The 20968-nt window shown below is 38.9% G+C and overlaps 1 protein-coding gene across 1 annotated transcript in view; it reads right to left on the minus strand.

The window, feature by feature from the left end:
* GABRG3 (gamma-aminobutyric acid type A receptor subunit gamma3) overlaps positions 1-20968 on the minus strand; it is a 395342-nt gene that overhangs the window by 129729 nt on the left and 244645 nt on the right. Inside the window, exon 4 of the mRNA XM_069972388.1 lies at positions 19005-19225. Within this exon, the coding sequence (XP_069828489.1) occupies positions 19005-19225 (221 nt within the window). The remainder of the gene's footprint in view (positions 1-19004; positions 19226-20968) is intronic.

A 20968-nucleotide genomic window follows, 5' to 3' on the forward strand; every position in this document is an offset into this window, starting at 1 on the left:
GTTTACTCCTAAGTCAGTGGGTCCTGAGGTGCAATAAGAACATTATTTTAGGTTACTGCAGCCTCAATAAATTTTTTATGTTTTTGCTATATTTACCATTATACCGTGTTTCTTAATTATTTTTTTTAAGTAGGCTTGAAATATAAGTCCTACTCCAAATATAAGCCCTAGTTTAAGTCAGACTACCATATTCCTGACACTGGGTGGCAAAGCATCAACCAATCAGGGCCTGACTTGTTAACCCCTTAAGGACCGGCCAATTTCTATTGTTGCAATTTCGTATTTTCCTCCTTGTGCCTAAAAGGCCATAGCGCTTGCATTTTTTGACAAAAAGATCCACATGAGCCCTTACTTTTGGCACCACTAATTGTACTTTGCAGTGACTGGCTTAATTTTTGCATAAAGTGTGCTGTGAAACCAGAAAAAAATTAAACGTGTGTGAAATTGCAAAAAAAAAAAAAAAAAAAAAAAAAAGATCTTTTTTTTTTTTTATTCGGGGAGATTTCGTGTTTACGCTGTTCGCCCTAGAGTAAAATTGGCTTGTTATACATGTTCCTCAAGTTAGTACGATTACAACGATATTTAACTTGTGTAACTTTTATTTTATTTGATGGCTTTTAAAAAATTAAAATCTTTTTTTTTTAAAGTTTCTACGGGGCTATGTGATGTATAATTTTTTGCGCAATGATCTGTACTTTCTTTCGGTACCTTTATTGCATATATGCGATTTTTTGATAACTTTTTACTATGATCTTTCTGGATTTGATGCGATCAAAAATGTGCAATTTTGCACTTTGGATTTCTTTGGAGATCACTTAAATAGTAGTAGGTAAATCATTCCAGCAATTACGCACGCGGCGATACCAAATATGTATATTTATTTATAAAATGGGGAAAGGCGGTGATTCTGACTTATTAGGGGAGGGGATTTTTTATTAATAAATATATATATATATATATATATATATATATATATATATATATACACATTTTCTTTAACCAGTTACTAGAAGTCGCCCTGGGAGGGAGACTTCTAGTATAATTACACAGATCTCTCATTGAGAACTATGCAATATAGATATACTGCATAGATCCATGAGATCGGTGTTCTATTGCTCTCAGCTGCTGCAGCTGAGAGCAATAGATTGCTAAGTCGGGATCAGTGCCACTGCTGGGGACTGCTCCTCTGCGATCGTGTCGTGGGGGGGCGATCCTCCCACCAGACCACCAACGATGGGGGAAAGAGGGCATTTAAACGCAGCTGTCAACTTTGACAGCTGGATTTAAATGGCTAATTAGCTGTAATTGCCACGGTCCCGGGCTGCATATAGCGGCTGGGATTGCAGCGGTTCAGAGCGTGTTCGCCATGCTGACCCCCACTGAACGCCCTTAACGACGCCAGGGCGTACATTAACACCCTTGGTCATTAAGAAGTTAAGCCCACTTACTCTAATCATGCTGCAGGGGAGACAAACGGTGTTAGAAGATGCACAATAAGGTACATAAGGGGCAACGGTATGTAGGCCAACTGCAGAGGGGGTATAAAGTATGGAGACTCTCTGCAGAGGGGGGTGTATACAGTATGGGGAATAATTACAGAGGGGGAGGGAGGTATACATTATGTGGGAGCCTTAGTGCAGACAGTAGAGATTAGGGGGAAGAACTTCAAGGGGGAGGGAGGTATAAAGTATGAAGGCCTAACTGCAGGAGAACTTATAGTATAGGAGTCCAACAATAGTGGACTTACAGTATGGTGGCTTACTTCTATATAGAGTGGGGCTACAGTGTGGGGGCACATATCTTAAAAAAATAAAAAACTAAAACAAAGACCCTGTCTTATCTTCAGAGAAACATGGTACTATGCTCTATATCTCCATAGTTTTACAGCATCATCATTGATGCAACCACTGATTTATAATTCATACTTTTGTCATGTTTCTTCATAATGATCACATTTTTATTTATATTACACTTTTTTTTTATTTATTAATTAAGGCACTTTTGATTGTTCGTAACTATGAACTATGTTAGTTAGCTAAAAGTTTATGATTGTGTACTTCTGTACTTTTTTGTTGTGGGTGTTTTCTCTTGCATACTTTTGAGAACGGGCTGGGGTAGGGTGGAGGGTTTTAGGGGTGGTGCAGCAAGGTAGTAGGCTGTGTGGCCTGACTGATCATGAGTTTCAACTGTTAAATCATGGTGACAATCTATGCCAGCTCTGGGCTGGCCTTAATCACTGCCTGTGTCCGGCGGCTGCTTAGTACTAATTAGAATACTTGGACACCATTATTTTTAATGCAACCTATTCACAACAATGGATAAATCTACCTGTGGATGTTTGGATAAGTTCACTGCATCATGAAAAACGTTATTTTTAAGCAGCATTTTGTGCTAATTGTGACACAAAAAAATACCTATGAAGCTGTTTTAGAAGTTTTGCCTCTTTTTTTCACATGTGACCTTACCCTTCTGTGTATTGCTCTCTATGCACTTGGAAAATCCTCTGAGGCATCTAGGTTTTGTACATGCAAATCTTTTTATTTTATTTCCTGCTTTATTGTTATGTTTTTTCCATCAGTTCCTATAGCTGTCTATGTGCCCTATTACCTAAATGAGATCTTGGAACATTGAAGTTTGTTGATGTACTGCATTAACATTTTACCCCCCCCCCTCCTTTTCTCCTTATTAGTTTCCTTTCCCTTTTCAAAATAATAAGATAGAGAAGAAAAAAATGAAGCTCCAATTTGCAAGAAGGCCTATTTATTAATGATCTGAGGTCTAATAGAGTTTTTTCCAATCACTGCTGCCCAGAGGCTTACTTCACACCACATTTACTAAGAAATCTTAATCCTATGCTATAATTTAGATGTCAGCAATGTCTCAATGCATCAATCACACAGTCAGTAACCAGATTTTATATTCTATGGCACTCATCCCTTCTCTGCCAGGCAAATAATTGTCAATGCAACTAGATATTGTAATGACTTGGGAGTTCGAACATGAATGACAACCTTAAATGGGTTATCCAGTGCTACAAAAACATGGTCACTTTCTTTCAGAGACAACATGACTCTTGTCTCCAGTTCAGGTGCAGCTTGTAATTAAGCTCCATCCACTTAAATGGAACTCAGCAGCAAAACCCTGCCCAAGTGAAAAGAATAAATAGCAAACAGTACAAATATCTAATAGCCAGGAAGTCATATATATGCAAAATCAACAAGCCAAGGAAGGTCGCATAAATCAGCAGTTAAAAAGGGGTTTCAGACACACATAATACAAATGGGTATGATGACATAAATTTCACTTATCCAGTGATGCATTGGAGGCTTACAGTGAGCCCTTAGATGGCTGTGGAAACAGGGGAAAGCTAGTCCCCAGCAATGCCGTGCCAATAACAGTGGTAGGCGGCAGAGGTGAAGCGCAATATGGGAGCATGGCACAGTAAGTATCTTACAAATAGAACTATCCCCAGGTCTGCAACTCCACTTCTTTTGGTTCTTCCTGGTTTTGGCAATCCATCTGAGACTGGAGTGAAATGGAATAGAGAAAACCTGGAGAACATTTGTGAAGAAGCAGATCATCTTTTCTACATTTCGAAAAACCAGCTTCCAATGCACCAGACCTACAGGGGGATGTGTAAGAGAGATTTGGTTAAAGTCAAAGCCAGGAATGGATTTGAAAAGAAGAAAAATCTTAGTCTTTACTTTATGACCTGTTCTCTGTTTATAGTCTGTTCCTGGCTTTGGCTTCAAAAATCTGTCAGATAAATCTCTCTGTGTAAAGGCACCCTAAGAAACCAAAGTAGAGGAGGAATCTTTGTGGCCTTCAGCAGAAGCCACAGAAGGTCCTCAAAGTTTTAAAGTAATTCTCTTTTGTATGAGCTTTTGGAGTTTACAAAGTCTACTTCTAATCTTAATGCATAGCTGTAGACATAATTACAACATGCAACACTTTTTTTTTTAATCCCAATTTACCAAACAAATTAATAAATAAACCCCAGAAAAGGGGTATACGGGAACATGTTGATTCCAGAGAATTTTTAAAACAACCCATGCAATTATCACATATTGGTAGCATCCACAAATTTATTCCTAATGGTTTAAAGTAACTAATTTAATTTATCTCTTTTCTGTTATCAACTCAAAAATGGGAACATTGTATTAAAAGTTTACTATTTATTATAGTGTTCCTATAACTTAAACAATTGTCATATAATCAATCTACTAGAAGGTGTATTTCATTAACATTACAAAACAATAAGGGTATGTTCACACACATTGGAGTTTCATTGCGTTAATGCAATGAAGGAGGTTGGACAGCAATTAAAAGATGAATTACTACAATGGGCTAAGTTCACACACAGTATTGCTGTTAGTCTTTTGGTCAGTCTTTTTTCAACCTAAGCCAGGAGTGGGTTGAAAACACAGAAGCTGAGCAAATCTTTCCATTATATTTTGCCCTCCACTCCTTGTTTTGCTTGAAAAAAGACTGACCAAAAGACAGACTGAAATACTATGTATGAACATAGCCATGAAATGATGCAGCACTGCAATTAAATGATGCAATCACACTGCATTTTCATTGTGTTACTGTGTGCGAACACAGTCTTCTAATTGATTTATCTTCTTTTAAGATTGATTGAAAATTGTTCTCTGCAGGTAGCATTTATTCAGTATCAATTGTATTTTAATGTACATTGAGAGCAGCAAAAAGTATTTCTCTAAAAGAGTGTGTTCAGGTTCCCTGGATACTTAGAAGTTCAGAGGACTATGTATTTAGTGAAGTAACACTTTGACCTATGCATTTATCAGATGCCATACTATTCCTGCAAGGTTCTTTGGTTCCTGTAAGATATTTTTATCATATATTTTAAAGGTAGAATTCTATGTTTCAGTAAGTAAAAATGAACACACACACATTATATATATATATATTATATATATATATATATATATATATATATATATATATATATGTGTTTGTGCATATATATATATATATATATATATATATATATATATATATATATATATATGCACAGAGATAGAGAGAGAGAGAGAGAGAGAGAGGGGCGAGGTGGCAGAGGAAACAAGAAATCAGAAAGAATAGGACAGCATTCAGACAGGAGCAAAAGAAACAAAAAATTGCACAATATTATTGCCAAAGTCCAGTCTCAGTTGTACTTTAAGAACCAAGGCCCGCATCAAGATCCCAACAGGTACAGTTCTCACACTAACGGTCATAATTGAAAAACATCAGAGGGCAAGGGTTATGAAAAAAATCTTCTTCCTACCACTTAGATTTGGAAAGCTTGTTTGTTAGATATTATTAAGCCATTATTATTGATCAAACCCAGAGATTATGGCTGACAGACAGATCCAAACAATGGGGTCCATTTACACAGAAAAATTATCTGACAGATTATCTGCCGAAGATTTGAAGCCAAATGGATTGGATTTGAGGAAAAATCTCAGGGCTTCCTTTATGTTCTGTTTATAGTCTGTTTCTGGCTTTGGCTTCAAATCTTTGGCAGATAATCTGTCAGATAATCTGTGTAAATTAACCCTTTGAGTCATGGATATCATGCTCATCTGACCTTAAAATGTTATTCTACAATGGTAGGTTACTGCCTTTAAGCCAAATTGAAAAAATGTATTTTTTAATTTTCTGCCCAAGGTCTCCAGATGGACCCTGACAAGCAGTCCGCAATCCTGAACTGGCCACGTCCTGTCGGTCTTTGATCCATCCAGAGCTTTATCGGGTTTGCCAATTATTAGCATCAATTTATTCCACACTTCTTATTGCTTGTGGCTCCTATTGTTGCCCTCACCAAAAACAGCAGCAATCTATGCATATTGACTCCGGGAGCTGAAAGTGTTTTCTCCTGACTAAAACTGCTTTTGCTTCGTCCAGAGTTCTTCATCGCCCTGACACTGAGAAACCATTCTATCTACAGGTTGATGCCTCTGCGGTTGGGGCTGGAGCGGTCCTGTTCCAGAAAAATGACCAGGGCAAAGCAGTCACATGCAAATTTTTCTCTAAGGCATTCCCCACAGTCAAGAGAAATGACTCTTTAGTTGATAGGGAACTATTGGAAATCAAGTTGGCCTTGGAGTATTGGAGACATCTATTGAAAGGGTCCCTCCATCCGGTGACGATCTGTACAGATAACAAAACTCTTGTGTACCTGCAAACCGCACAACGTCTGAATCTGTCAGGCCCACTGGTCTCTCTTCTCTTGTTTCACTTTCACTCTCCATTTCCATTCAGCAGCTAAGAATGTTAAGGCAGACACACTGTCTAGAGCATCGGACTCCACACCCTTGGTTCCAGATGCACAATCCATCATCATACATCAGAGTGCCTCATCACAACGACACCAATGAGACTATAAGAGATCCCTCCAGGCAAACATGCAGCCCGGCTCTAGGAAACATATCTTCACCTGGGCCCTCCCGTTCAGGGGTACGCAGATCCCTTGATCTCATTTCCTGGGATTATTGGTGGCCAACTTTGGTTCAAGATGCAAAAAATTTGTGGCCGCTTGCCTAGAATGTGCCCGCAATAAGAGTTCTTACCAAAAGCCTGTAAGTTTTCTGTTGCCACTACCTGTTCCGGAGATTCCATGGTTACATATTGCCATGAATTTTTTCACTGATTCTCATCTCTCCTTAGGCTTCTCTGTAATCTGAGACGTAGTGGACCACATTTCCAAGATGACACACTTTACTTCTCATACAGGCCTGCCTTCGGCAACCAAACTGGCTCTCTTATTTATCCTCCACATCTTCCATTTGCATGGAATGCCAAACCATATTGTCTCTGACAGGGGAGTATAATTCAACTCCTCGTTCTAGTTAGCCCTCTGTGTCCAGTTCCAAATCAAGCTTGACCTGTCTTCGGACCACCATCCTCAATACAATGGCCCAGTGAAACAGGGGAACCAGACTTTGGGCAATTATCTAGATTTGGCATCAAGCTAATCAAAGCCTTCTCCGAGCCTCAGCCTGTACACAAAGTCTGTCTGTCAAAGAATAATTACTTAGGACCCTTCACCATACTAATACAAAACAATCCAGTTCCTTACAAGCCTTCATCTCTGTGTATTCCCAACTCATTTCAGATGTCTCTCCTTAACCAACTTATCCTTAATTGGTACTCTTGGAAAATCACTTCTTGTACCCCAGTGTTTGGCACTGAATAAGTCTACAAGGCAAAATATATTTTGGATCAGAAATATAGGAGTGGCCAAGTTTATTTTTTAGTGGACTGAAAAGGCTGTGGACCAGAAGAGAAGTCCTGGAAACCTCAAGAGAACATAAATGCTCCAAAACTGATCTAGCATTTCCACCAACTTCGGTCCAAGAAGAGGAGAGGCCCTAAGGGGGGGGTACTGTAATGACACATGGCTGTGTCCATTACCCCCTACCTGCTCTGGGTCGCACTGCGCTATGATCATCTGCCTTTTTCTAAGCCTGCTTGTCTTTTGGCAACTTCACTTGCTCTGAGCTGGCCTCCTGGAGAATTTGGCTTTGTGCACATGCGCCTGTCCACCTGTATTTATAAGCTCAGCCCACAGGCTATGGAGTCTTCTGTCACATTCTCCTGGGGGTATATATACTGTAGTCTTTACCTCCTCACCTCCTTGCTCAGTTGTTTGTCAGTCAGCAACTGGCTATCTACCCATTCCTAGGTATTTTCTAGCTATTTGGATCTCAATCCATTCCTAGTTCCAGCTCAGGTTTAGTCTAAACTACATCCTACGTTGCATCCTGCACTTCAACCACTGAGAAAGAGCACCTAGTCCCAGACTCCAGCACTCCTTTGGTTCTTCAGTCAGTGGTCACAGAGGTCCTTCTCCAAGGGTAAAGGAATATACCGGCACCTATTACATTCTTTTGTGTTCTTTTATTAAAGTGTCACATCATACATACACAGGTAAGGAGGACACGTTTCAGCCTGTGGCCTTCATCAGAGCTGTTGAAGGCCACAGGACGAAATGCGCCCCCCTTTCTTGTACCTGTATGATGTGACACTTTCATAAAAGAACACTACAAAATTTGGTGAGTGTAGGGATATTTCTTTACTACTTGATTGGACTACTTCCTACCATGAGCACCACCCCATTGCAGTGTGCCATCTTGATCCTATACCACAATTCTTCAAGGGAAGTGACCTGGGAGCTTCCAGCAGTGAAGTCCAACCAGCCTTGTGGCGGGCGCTGGTGGAAACCGAGAATTCCTTAAACTCTGTTCCTTGTGGAGGGAAGGCCAACACTCCTCAGTGATCCAGGGGATCCACCTCCTCGTGCTTGGACCATCCATTACACAAAAGATCTAAACTGACCTTAGGCAGCATTACTTTTTAAGGATTTTATAGTTAATACCTAGAATATGCAATAAATTAAAAACAAATATATAAATATAGTTTACAAAATGTTTCTTATATTTTATGGCATAAATTATTTTTGAGAAACTAAATAGGAAATGGTTATATAAAAGTTATATAAGTAGCTTGGAAAAGCATGAATTGCAAAGTTAATTTCAGAAAATCAAATCATATGCCAAAAGGTTTGTCTGTGAAAATCTGTTGGTTCTTTAAAGATAAAAAAAAACAAAAAACCTGCACTATAAGTACTCTGTTGGCACAAAACTGTATATAGATTTTAAATGTGTATTTGCTATGTGGTGTTTTCCAATACCTTTAAATGTAAGTGCATGTTTTGCTATACAGTATTTTTGAGCACAGACCTAAAACAACTATTGAAAAGCACTTAAATTGACTCTGCACAGACACTTTGAAGAATTTTGCCACTAGCCATTACATATTTTTTACAGTTGACCTGGCTAGCTATGATGATGTAGACTGAATCTAAGACTGTGCCTTTTCTTTGTTCTTTCTTTTTTTAAAACTTTAGTTTTAAATGTTTCATTTAAAATATTGTTTAGAACTGTTATATTTAATGGGTTGTCCAGTGGAAAATTTTTCTTTCAAATCAACAGGTGTCCGAAAGTTATATAAATTTGTAATTTACTTCTTTAAAAATCTCAAGTCTTCCAGTACTTATGAGCTGCAGTATGTCCTGCAGGAAATGTTGTTTTATTTTCAGTCTGGCACAGTGCTCCCTGCTGACATCTCCGGCTGAGACAGGAACTCTCATAGAAAACCTCTCCTGCTCTGAATAATTCCCGTCTCTGCCAGAGATGTCAGCAGAGAGCAATGTGTCAGACGGTGACTAAGTACAGCTAAGTTTCCAGAAGGTCAATAATCACTTCAGCACTCCACCAATCAGGGTTGTCTGGCAGAACCCCCCCCCCCCCCCCGAAAAATAAATAAATTATATATATATATATATATATATATATATATATATATATATATATATATATATATATATAGTCGTGCCTTGGATTCTGAACATAATTTGTTCTAGGACCACGTTTGTAATCGAAATCTACTCTCAAACCAAAGCAAAACTTTAAATAAGAAATCACTAAAATGCAGACAATTGGTACCACGCGCCAAAAATAATGATTTTTTTTTAATTCTGAATAACAATATGTAGAACATATGTAGAACAAATGAAACAAAGATTTAGAAACTGTTGAATATGTCATATTATAAGTTACTGTACAGTATAGTAATGTGGAATATGTGGAATATAATGTATAGTAACTGCATAAACCTGAAAAACTGCTGCAGTTTGTAGATACAGGATGAACCTTCAGATCCCCATAATGGCGAGAATGGGAAATACAAGGGCTAACAGACTGCAGGGAAGAATTAGCAGGGTATAGGATGAGCACAATATAGCATCACTCTCTATCCAGGGAGAGAGGGGTTATAGCTATGAAAAGATTACCTCCACAGTCCTGTCCCCTGATACAAGCTCCAGCCTGAAGTGGATCTGCTATGATTTGGAAGGTGAGGGAGATTTCCTGGGTCAGAGTACAGTGCTGTAGACCCTGCTATGCAGGACATGCCCCTCCCCCTCCCACCCAGTATCGGGAGCTCTTAAACCAAAGCAATGCTCTTAAACCAAGTTACAATTGTGAAAAACTGTGAGCTCTTAAACCAAAACGCTTTTAATCCAAGTTACTCTTAAACCAAGGTACCACTGTATTCCTTAGTAAAAGACACACAAAAGCCCACCAGGAGTTTGCATGAAAGCATCTAAAGGGCTTAGACTATGAGAAACAAGACTCTCTGCTTTTAAGAAACCAAGATTGAAGTGTTTTCCTCAATACTAAGTGTCATTTCTGGAGGAACCAAGCACTACTCATCCACTGCCCAAAACCATGCTTACAGTGAAGCATGATCAAGGTTGAAGAAAAACTAAAGATACTGTTCATGAAATCCTGATCTTGCTTGCTCTGAGCCTCAGACTGGACCAAAGGTATAAATCCCGGCCTCCAGAGCAACCCATTCTGATGATGTCACAGAGGGGGTAGGGACTATGGCACCAATGTAGACAGGGAAACAGGGCATGACTGTTGTGAAGCCCCACCCAGATGGTATTGTCTACCAAAGATAAAATGTCTTTTTGACCAGAGAGAGAACAAAGTCATGTTTTCTACCAGTGGACATGGAATTTGCTAAATCTAAGCTTCAGAATGGTGCTGATAACATATATGGAAATGGGGGTGACAATATCACTTCAAGGATTTGTGTACCTCAATTGACCTTTTAAGTGCTATTAGAGTAAAACATAATTTGCAAGACTCTCTTGATTTGTGTCATCATATCATTAAAGGGGTTGTCCGGCGATAAAAAAATTATTCACAGAATAACACACATTACAAAGTTATACAACTTTGTAATGTATGTTATGTCTGTGAATGGCCCCCTTCCCCGTGTCCCACCACCCCCACCCGTGTACCCGGAAGTGTGGTGCGCTATACATTACCTGTCACGTGCCGACCACGGTCTCCGATCCTCAGCAGTGACGTCTTCTTCGGGAGTCCGGCGGATCTTCCCGAGTGCCGGCCGCCCTCTGCAGCGTCATCCGAAGCTCAGCCGCGATTGGCTGAGCATAACTGTCCTCAGCCAATCGCGGCTGAGCGGCTGATGAGGCGGCCACGTCATCAGCTGCTCAGCCGCGATTGGCTGAGCACAGTTATGCTCAGCCAATCGCGGCTGAGCTTCGGATGACGCTGCAGAGGGCGCCCGACACTCGGGAAGATCCGCCGGTCTCCCGAAGAAGACGTCACTGCTGAGGATCGGAGACCGTGGACGACACGAGATGCGGTGAGTATAATGCACCACACTTCCGGGTCTAGCGTGGGTGGGGGGAAACACGGGGAAGGGGGCCATTCACAGACATAACATACATTACAAAGTTGTATAACTTTGTAATGTGTGTTATTCTGTGAATAATTTTTTATCGCCGGACAACCCCTTTAACTTCAATTGAGGTCCTAAAAATGTTCAAAATTTTTCTGTTTAATAAATAATGCCACACTTTTATGTGGCATTTTTGTTTCTTTATTGGAAATATTGTGTAAATTAAGAGAAGCATATGCACATAAAGATGATGTTCCACGGTATCTGTAAGCACTGCAAGATCTGTCAATCACTTATTTTACTGAATAAACTCTTTTTCTGGAGTACTGCATCTTTTAATTGTTGTAGAACTATTGTACAAACCTCATTATGTACATGTTAGAAGATGTAGTCCTGGAATACATACACAATACAATAAGGTGGGGTTTCAGCTGTTGTGGGGTAGGGCCTAAATGACCCAATATTCTAGTGTAAGTTTACCTTTACAGTAAATAGAATGGTGAAATAAATATAAACATTTAGAGAGTAGTAACATCTTAAAGTGTCACTGTTGTTATAAGTTTCATGTATGAAAAGCCGTAAATGCCTTTTTTAGGCGCAGATGGGGCAAATCGGTGTATTTTTGTGAATATTTTTTTTTTTCGCATCTGCGCCACCTTCGCCAGTGGGGCGGAGAGGGCGTTACAGGGGGGTGCACACATGGGGGGGGCTGCATCTGCGTGTGCTGCATTTATAATTTTTTCTGTGAAAAAATTATACTGAAACCTACACCAGCTCTGAGCTGGTGTAGGTTTCAAAATTTACACTCGGACTGGCTCTGTGCGATCGGCATTTATAAGCCCGGCATAAAAAGCGCGGGACTTCATAAATGTCCCCCCAATGTGTCCATCAATCAAATAAATGATTTCTTTTCTGTGAGCACGCAGATGAATATATTTGTGTACTTACTGTATTTGGTCTCTTTTTTTCAACCAGCTTTTCAACCTCTTTTTGTTTTAAAGCACAATAACTAAAAATAATATTTAATGTAAATTACAAACATCTACTAATGATTTAGATTTTAAAGTTACAACGACAAAGACACTTTAAACCCTTTACATCAGTAATACGTACACATACCCCGTGCAGCTGGAATGTACATATACGTTCCTGTGCGTCAGAGGGGTTTGATGTGTGCGGCACCACTGCAGCAAGAGCAGCCCCGCACACATCAGTGTCCCACAGCTACCTGCCATTAACTTTTAAACCCTTAAACGCTGTGATGTATAGCGACAACACCCTGTCACTGAGTAATCAGGACCACCGCAGCCCGACAGTCTTGTACCAACTGGCGGGGGTAATCCACTTACCTCCGTCCTTTCAGATCGGCCATCTATGGATAGAGTCTGCTCTCAGGCATGCTCTATACAGAGATCACTGATAACACTGATCTATGCTATGGCATAGTATAGATCAGTATATGCAATCTAATGATTGCATGTTTTACTGTGAAATATACTGTGTTTTTAAAAAAAAAGTGTAAAAAAAAAGTTTTTAAAAGTATTAAAAAACTTTATATGCCCCTCTCCCAATAAAAGTTTAATATACCTCCTTGCCCATTATAAAAATACAAATATAAAATAAATAAATAAACATATTATATATTGTGTGGAATTGTCCGATCTATTAAAATATAACATTATTGTTCCCGCTCGGTAAACACTGTAAACGGGGGGGAAAAAAAACACCAGAATTGCTGATTTTTAAAAATTATATATCAGAAAAAGAAAAAAAAAAAACGATCAAAGTTTTTCAGGTACACCAAAATGGTAATTATAAAAATTAGAGATAATGGCGCAAAAAAATCGACACCCCAACCAGCCCCGTAGGTGGAAAAATAAAAGCGCTATGGGTCTTAGAAGGGCGGGGAGGAACGTTGAACTAATTTGGCCCGAACATCCGTGCATCAATAGGCACGGTCTTGAAGGGGTTAAATTTGTGACTACTCATCCAAGAAATTTCATGTCTAGACAAATTGTGGGCTTCTTTCCTAAGAGTTGAGAGATGTGTGGTATAACTATTGTCATATAGTATAGAAAATTAAGCTGTCAGGGTAATACCTAAATATTGTATGTCTGTTTTCTAGTCAAAGATTTTGTAAATGTGTCGGGTCATGAAATGGGATATGAATAGGTAATGCTTGTGTTTTCTGACTATTCAGTTTATTTAAAAAAAAATAATCTGGCTAAAAAGAGCTAGCATGTCTTTAAATGTGAATATAGTGGATAATGTACAGTGGAAATACTGGCCTTAAAATACTGGCTTTTATTGAGTAACCGTATCGTGGTAATATGCCCTATGTCCTTGGAAAAAGCCAGATCAAGTCCACTTAAGCTCAGCTGAAAGATGCATTAACCTCAGATAAGCTCAATCAACCTAAAGAGACTGTGAAAAACAATTGGCAGCATATCATAATAGAAACTGAACTGAAGAAGAGGAGCAAATACTTATGGAATATAGAAAATTATCTCAATCAGTGTGTATACAGATGGTGCAATCCATCATTTCGCGCACAGAGATTAACAAGGCAACGAGGTTGTGGCTCCTGTTCCCCCCCATCCAGAGGGGCCATCAGAAAGGGCAAGATCATTGTCTGAGTATGCAGAGTATGCCGGCCCCCAGGAGGATTAGGTGAGGAGGCCAAAAGCATCCAAGGAACTGGCATGCAGACGAGATCAGGGGTAGGACCCAGTCTATTGTTATAAAAATTTCCTCCCAGAATTTGACCCTCATACAATTGGAAGTTCTTGAAAAAGGTTTGTCATATAATCCTGTGGAATCATTTGGCTCCTTCCAAATAGACATAGATTTAGCACAGTATTTCCACAATATAAGACTCAAAACCTTTTTTCTCGAAGGACACTAGACATGATCTGTGTGACAAAACAATAATAGTCACAGATGAGAGATGATTGAGCGACCTGGATCATGCTGTAGAAACATTAGTTGGAATAGTGAGATCTTAAATGAGCACATTTTTACATGGTCTTGACGTGGGACTGTTTAAATTACATAAGAATCTAAACAAAGATGAACTAGCTGCTTTACAATCATTGTACAAGGAAAAAAATATCATGGTTAAGCCAGCAGATAAAGGTGGCTCTATTGTTGGGAGATATGTATTTAGCAGAGGTACATTACATTGTCAGGTGGCCAATACAAGTATCTATAGGTTGATTAAAGTAATCCTACTTGTGAAATTAAACAGAAAATACAGAGGCCTGATACAATGCTGATAACACTATAGACTCTAAATCGTCCAAATTTCTTATCAATAAGTCACTTGTCATACATGTATTGTATAGTGCAAAAATATTGCATAAATGTTTGGAAAACCCTTAAAGCGTAACTGTCATGTTTTTTTTTATTGCAGAAATCAGTAGTATAAGCGATTTTAAGAAACTCTGTAATAGGTTTCATCAGCCAAAAAAGCCTCCTTCTGTACTCAAGAAGCAATCTCCCAGCCTCCCCTCCTGACTTTTTATCTGTGCATTATCAGGCAAACACGTCTTCATTACAGAGAAGCCAGTGAAGACGGGCTCTGCTCTCTCCATTGTAAGCCTATGAAGGGGGGAGGGGCTGAGGGAGCAGGAAGAGGTGACATGAAGGTCAGCTGTTTCTAGACTCTCTGGGCACCTAAAACGTTAAATTCAGGTGTCAGAAAGGTCAGTGCTTATCTATGAACTTACTGAGAGAAGATTGCAGGCTGTTGTGCTTTGCAGAAATCCTCCGTGCTCAGTCACTCCTAACAGCCCCTCCCCTCTCCATAGCCACATAATGGAGACAGAAATCCTGCTTCATTTGATGTGAGGGGGGAGGCTGGGAGATTGCTTTTTTAGTCCAGAAGGAAACTCTTTTAGTTTATAAAACCTATTACAGAGATTCTTAAAATCCCTTGTACTATAAATATTTATTGTTTTCAGAAAAATGACCCTGAAATGACAGTTACACTTTAAAGCATCGGATTGTTACATCCACAAACAGGCTTTTAAGTCCCTTGTCTGTTGTACTTTGATACTTCTTACTAAAGCAGCTAGATTCTTTTTATTGGACATTAGTGTTTTTTTTTTTTTAAGGGTGCGTTCACATGTACAGGATCTGCAGCAGATTTGATGGCGCAGATTTGACGCTTCAGATTCAAAGCATATCAATTCTAGGCAATCAAATCTGCTGCAAATCTCCTGTGGATCTGCTGTGGATCTGCTGCAGATTCAAATGTGCGCCATCAAATCTGCTGCAGATCCTGTACGTGTGAACGCACCCTTAAAGTTACAATTTTTGGGTCCAGTTTCAAAAGATGCTTGGCTTGTGACTATAAGCTTTGAAAGTCTGTACATGTCAATAGTCCATGCCAAACGTATTTCTGTGGTCACTAAATTACTATTGACTAGCACTTATACTGAACAACAACAAAGTTTCTTTTTGGACCTATTTGAATTCGTTTTGAATTAAAACTTCATTTTCAGTGATATTTTTTTACATCCAGTACAGCGGATCTGCAATAGAGTCCAATTTGGCCCCGAAATACATGGCTGGATTGAACAGTAATTTGTATACAGTCATTCTGATTTTGTATATTATGCTTCCTTCTGGCAACACTTTATAGATGACATATTTGCACGTAGTAGGGGCCACTGGAATCAGAAATTTCTGCCTGTTAGAGAGGTCCCGCCAAGTGCGCTGACAGGCAGAGAGCGGTGACTACACATGGGCGGGGAGCCGCCCAGATGACTACCTGCCCGCCTCTCCCTGCCACTTGACAGCAGATTAAAACTTTATTTTCTCCCGTATAAAGCTTTTGCTGCAGCCCCGGCTGATATGTGCCGCAGGCTGCACAAGAGCTTTATACTGTGCAAAAGGGAACCAAATCAGCCCAATTGGGCTGATTGGTTCCCTTTATTACTGTAATGACCTGTTCCCAATTATGTGAAGCAACCTGAACATGTCATGCGATTCGATGATGTCATCATCCTGTGTCATTTCTATGCTGATTTAAGGCAACATTTATTCTGATGTACTTATGCTGTTAATAAAGATAATTTTGGATCAGAACACATTCAGCGTTATTGTATTTTCTTTATAGTATAGTATCTTATAGTATTATTTAGTCACGGTGCGGTAGTGTAATATTTCATATATTGTTGGTCTTGGTAAACTGGATTTGGTCAGTAATAGTATGATGGTAATCTGTATGTAATAGTTGTTCCTTGTATACTGGTATTTTGTAACTGTGGGATTATTATATAGAGGTATACATTAGTCTACTTTGTTGGTACAATTAGACACTGGAGATTTTGGCTATGTTCACACAACGTTTTTTCAGCTCCGTTTAAAATGACATCCCTCATTTTGAGGCTAAAATGACGGTTGTCATTTAGCAGCCTGGCCTCCCAATGTCTGGTGTTTGAACATTATTCTAGTTTGGGTTTACCTATTGGCCTTTGGGTGCAGCTTAATTGAAAAGTCTATTGAATTTAATAGTAAAAACGGAGAAAGAACGGTGACAAAAGAAAAACTGTGTGTGAACAATTAATAAAAAAAGTCTGCTGTTTGCAAAAGTTGTCCGAAAATAATGATCATGTTCATTATTTTGACATCCACGGAAAAACGTTAGTTATTTAATACACTGTGCGCATTGGACGTCCGCCTTCCCATTGACTTTAATGCATTGCCATTGCAGTCAGTTAAATAGAAAATCGCCTTTTCTCTATTTTTGACGTTGTGTGAACATAGCCTTTCTGTGTGCAAACCTGCTGCAGAAAATCTTGGTGTGGGGCCCAAGTTTTAAAGGGGTTATCCAGCGCTACAAAAACATAGCCACTTTCCCCCTACTGTTGTCTCCAGTTTGGGTGGAGTTCTGAAACTCAGTTCCATTGAAGTAAATGGAGCTTAATTTCAAACTGCACCTGAACTGGAGACAACAGTAGGGGGAAAAGTGGCCATGTTTTTGTAGCGCTGGAAAACCCCTTTAATTGCCCGGTCCTGTGTATGTGGGTATTGCTTTATTCAGACTGACCTAAAAACTAAAGATAACATGTCAGTTTAACTGTAAAGTGCATTGCATAAAGTGTATGCAAGATTCTTCACACTGCAGGAAGCGTCCACATCACTGCCGCATGTAACACCCCTAATGCACGTACCAGCATCTTATGGCTTGGTCATGGCCTAGTATGGTACTGTAGTTCCTTTATGACGGGAAGAATCCAGTGTCATGGGTGGTACATTCAACAGTGACATGGACAACAGTGTCATGGACACCAGTGGTGGATTAACTAAATCGCGGGCTGTCCACTGAACCTGTCCTATATATCTATACTTCACCTTAGGTGCTGCACTTTTAAAAACACTTCCTACTTTCCTATATACACACTCCGAATCTATGGTGTCCAAAATTTCAAAAATTCCCCTCATGTAGCCCATGTTATGTGTTATTAGCTCCCTCAATAGTACCCCTTAATACTAACCAATAAAGTAGTTACCCCATTGTTTCCCCCATGCAGTAGGTAATCCCATAATAGTGCCCCATTTAGTAGTCAGCCCGCTCAATAGTAACCAATAAAGTTCTCAGCCCCTTCAATTGTACCCCATTTAGTAATCAGTCTCCACCCCATACAGTTATTAATTACCCCAATAGTGACAGATAATGGTAACTACTCCCATTAGTTTGCTTCTCCCCTGTAGATGAAATGGCTCCCATGCTGTGGCACCTCTGCCTCCAAGAAGTATGTGTGATGATGTCACCACGCTACCTGTAGTAGGACATGGTGCTGCCTTCTAATACAACTCAATTCTAGGGCACATGCAGCTTTTAGCCTACAGCCTAGAAGTGAGTTGTCATAGAAGGTGGCACAACTTCATAGCACAGGCAGTGTGGTGACATCATCACACATGTTGTCTGGGCTGAGTGTTTAGGGGTTAATATAGCCTTACAAAGCATAAAATAAATGCAAAAATCCTAGTCCTAATAATTGGACTGTATGGAATGTATCACCTAGATTTGTTTTTACTGATTGGTGCTAAATACTGGAACATGTTCTTTTTCATAATCTGTTTTTATTTTCTGACTGTAATTCTTTTATCTTTTATTTTCAGTATATTATTTTGGCTTCCATCTTGGTTGAGCGTTTTTAGCAGCATTTAGTGCCATTCCTTATGGCAAGCCTTATAAAGGCAAACACAATCAACATCTCAAGATCCTATTCTTTGTACGTCACACACACTTGTATCGTCTCTGACCTGTGAAAAGGTAATTCCACAGGCAGGCCGAGGCAGAGATGCTATCTACTGGGGTTAACATTTGCTGTAATGCTGTACAGATCACTTCCCAGCAGCACCATAAAACTAAACAAACAAAAAAAAAAACTAAATGCTTTTAAGATTATTTTATAATACAGATAGTAAAATGTAAAATTGAATAAAAACATGAGCAAAAATTCTTGAAAAATATTTTTAAACAATACATTATATTCTCATGACCCATTCCATTTAACTAATATTACGGTATAAGAAAAAATATAACAATGTTTGGTCTATATCATGTGAAAAAGAAAAAAAAATAAACTACTGCAGATCATTATAAAATTATGTAGTAAAAGAGAAGAATTATGTAAAAAAAAAAAAAAAAAAAAGAAGGAATGCAACTAAGAAATCAGACAAAACTATAGAAAGGGACAATAACCTACCTTAATGTGTACAAAATTTTTCCATCATTCCATATCCGTAGAAGTTGATTTGGAGTTGTAATCCAATGAGCTTCAGCAGTTTTAGAATTACGAAAAATAGTGTCCGGAATCCATATTAATCCAACCATATTGCTGTTGAGAGTTAAAATCTTCATGGTGCTATTAAACCTGAGACGATTGTCAGTCCATGTTTGAGCAAAAAATATGTCTATTTGGTATTCCTGTCAAAAACAAAAAGCGGGTTTTAATTACTCTTTTACATGGTAGGCTCTAATATATTTTCTAGTTTTGCTTGTAAAATGAAAAGGTCTGATCATGCAAGCTGTATATAGGAGATCAATTAATTCCTAACTGGTATTGTTTTTTCTCTTACAAAAGTGACCTATAATACCTGCACAGTCACAGATTTATCATCACTGTTAGCATCAGGACAATATAGTACTTACAATAAACCCGATGAAGGATGTCACATTGAATCAAGGCATTTGGATAAATCAAGACTAGGAACATTGTTAGAACTGGATCTACGTATGCAGTTTATTTGGTACTCTAATGATGATCAATGGGGACCCTCAAATAGTAATATCCCTCCCGTGCCTGGTTCCCGTGCATGGTGCCTCAGTCCTTTTTTTGAACCAGCGCTGATCAATTCATGTATCAAAAATTAAAGCAATGTATCTGATGATACATTCACTTTAATACATAGTTACTGTACAGTATATCCAGCATTTAATCTCCCTTTACATTCCTGTCCGAAGATGCTCCCTTTTAAATTTGCATTCCTCTCCCTGTATTTTTTTGTAAAGAACATATGAATTACAATAAAGGTCCTTAAAACATTTTAGATAATAAGGTTCTTATGTTCTTACACAGGGGTCTGGCCATATCTAAAGCTAAAATAGCATACAGTACATTTACAGTACATGCAAAAAGTTTTTAGATGCTTTTTTTGCCTTGTAAATTTTTTCCTTTTAGCTTTTTTTCTCATCTGGGCTGTTTTTTTTGTGGTATTTATTTAAATTCAATAGGAAATGTCAGTACGAGATACTTTTATGCTACACCTTGGTTTATTGCTTGTTAGTCTGCCAGAAGCTATTAGAGACTTGCTATCAGAGACTTGTTTACTATATGCTTCCCCGGGTTCCATTCCCCCCCCCCTCATCCTTATATTATTTTTCTATTTTTTAATTTTTCATATGATTCCTGTCATAAGCTTGTTTTGCTTGCTTTTTGTTATTAAAAACTTTAATAAAAGTTGAATATGAAAAAAAAAAAAACTATGGGAAAAACCAACCTTTTACGAAAACATACAAGAAAAGATATATTACAAATATCTAGATCCTTCACACCAAAAATGTAGAAAAACATATTCGGCATTTAGCTAAACATACAAAGACAATACAAAATCCAGTTTCTTATTTACTGTTTATTTACCGCAAAGTCAGAAAGTACAAGAATAAATACAAAAAAGCATCAAAGTGTAAGTTGAAGTATGAAAATATATTACTAAATAATGATGAACAGTAGAGGTCAATATTGGGGTCCGACGAGCCCCACGTGTTCTGGCTCGCATGGAGACTTCTAGTAGAGATGATCGAACAGTACCGAGGTTCAGATTCGTACGACCTCGAACCATCGGCATTTGACTCCCGCTGCCTTCCCGTTTTGTGGGGAAGGTGGAGACAGCTTGAGTACCAACTGGAAAACAGGGATACAGCCTGTTGTCTCCACCTTCTCCACGGAACGGGAAGGCAGCAGGAGTCAAATGCCGATGGTTCGGAGTCGTACGAACCTGAACCTCGGCCCTGTTTGATCATCTCTATTCTTCAGGACAGAGACTTTTTTTTATTTAATCCAGAGCGAGCATGGGTTATTATTCATGTCAATTTATTAGAATTCCTAGGAGTTGGTGTTTCAATATTGAGTGTGTCGGAGTGTCCTGGGACTCATTCTCATTATAAATG

The sequence above is a fragment of the Dendropsophus ebraccatus genome, chromosome 5 (assembly GCF_027789765.1).
Source record: "Dendropsophus ebraccatus isolate aDenEbr1 chromosome 5, aDenEbr1.pat, whole genome shotgun sequence".
Lineage (NCBI taxonomy): Eukaryota > Metazoa > Chordata > Amphibia > Anura > Hylidae > Dendropsophus > Dendropsophus ebraccatus.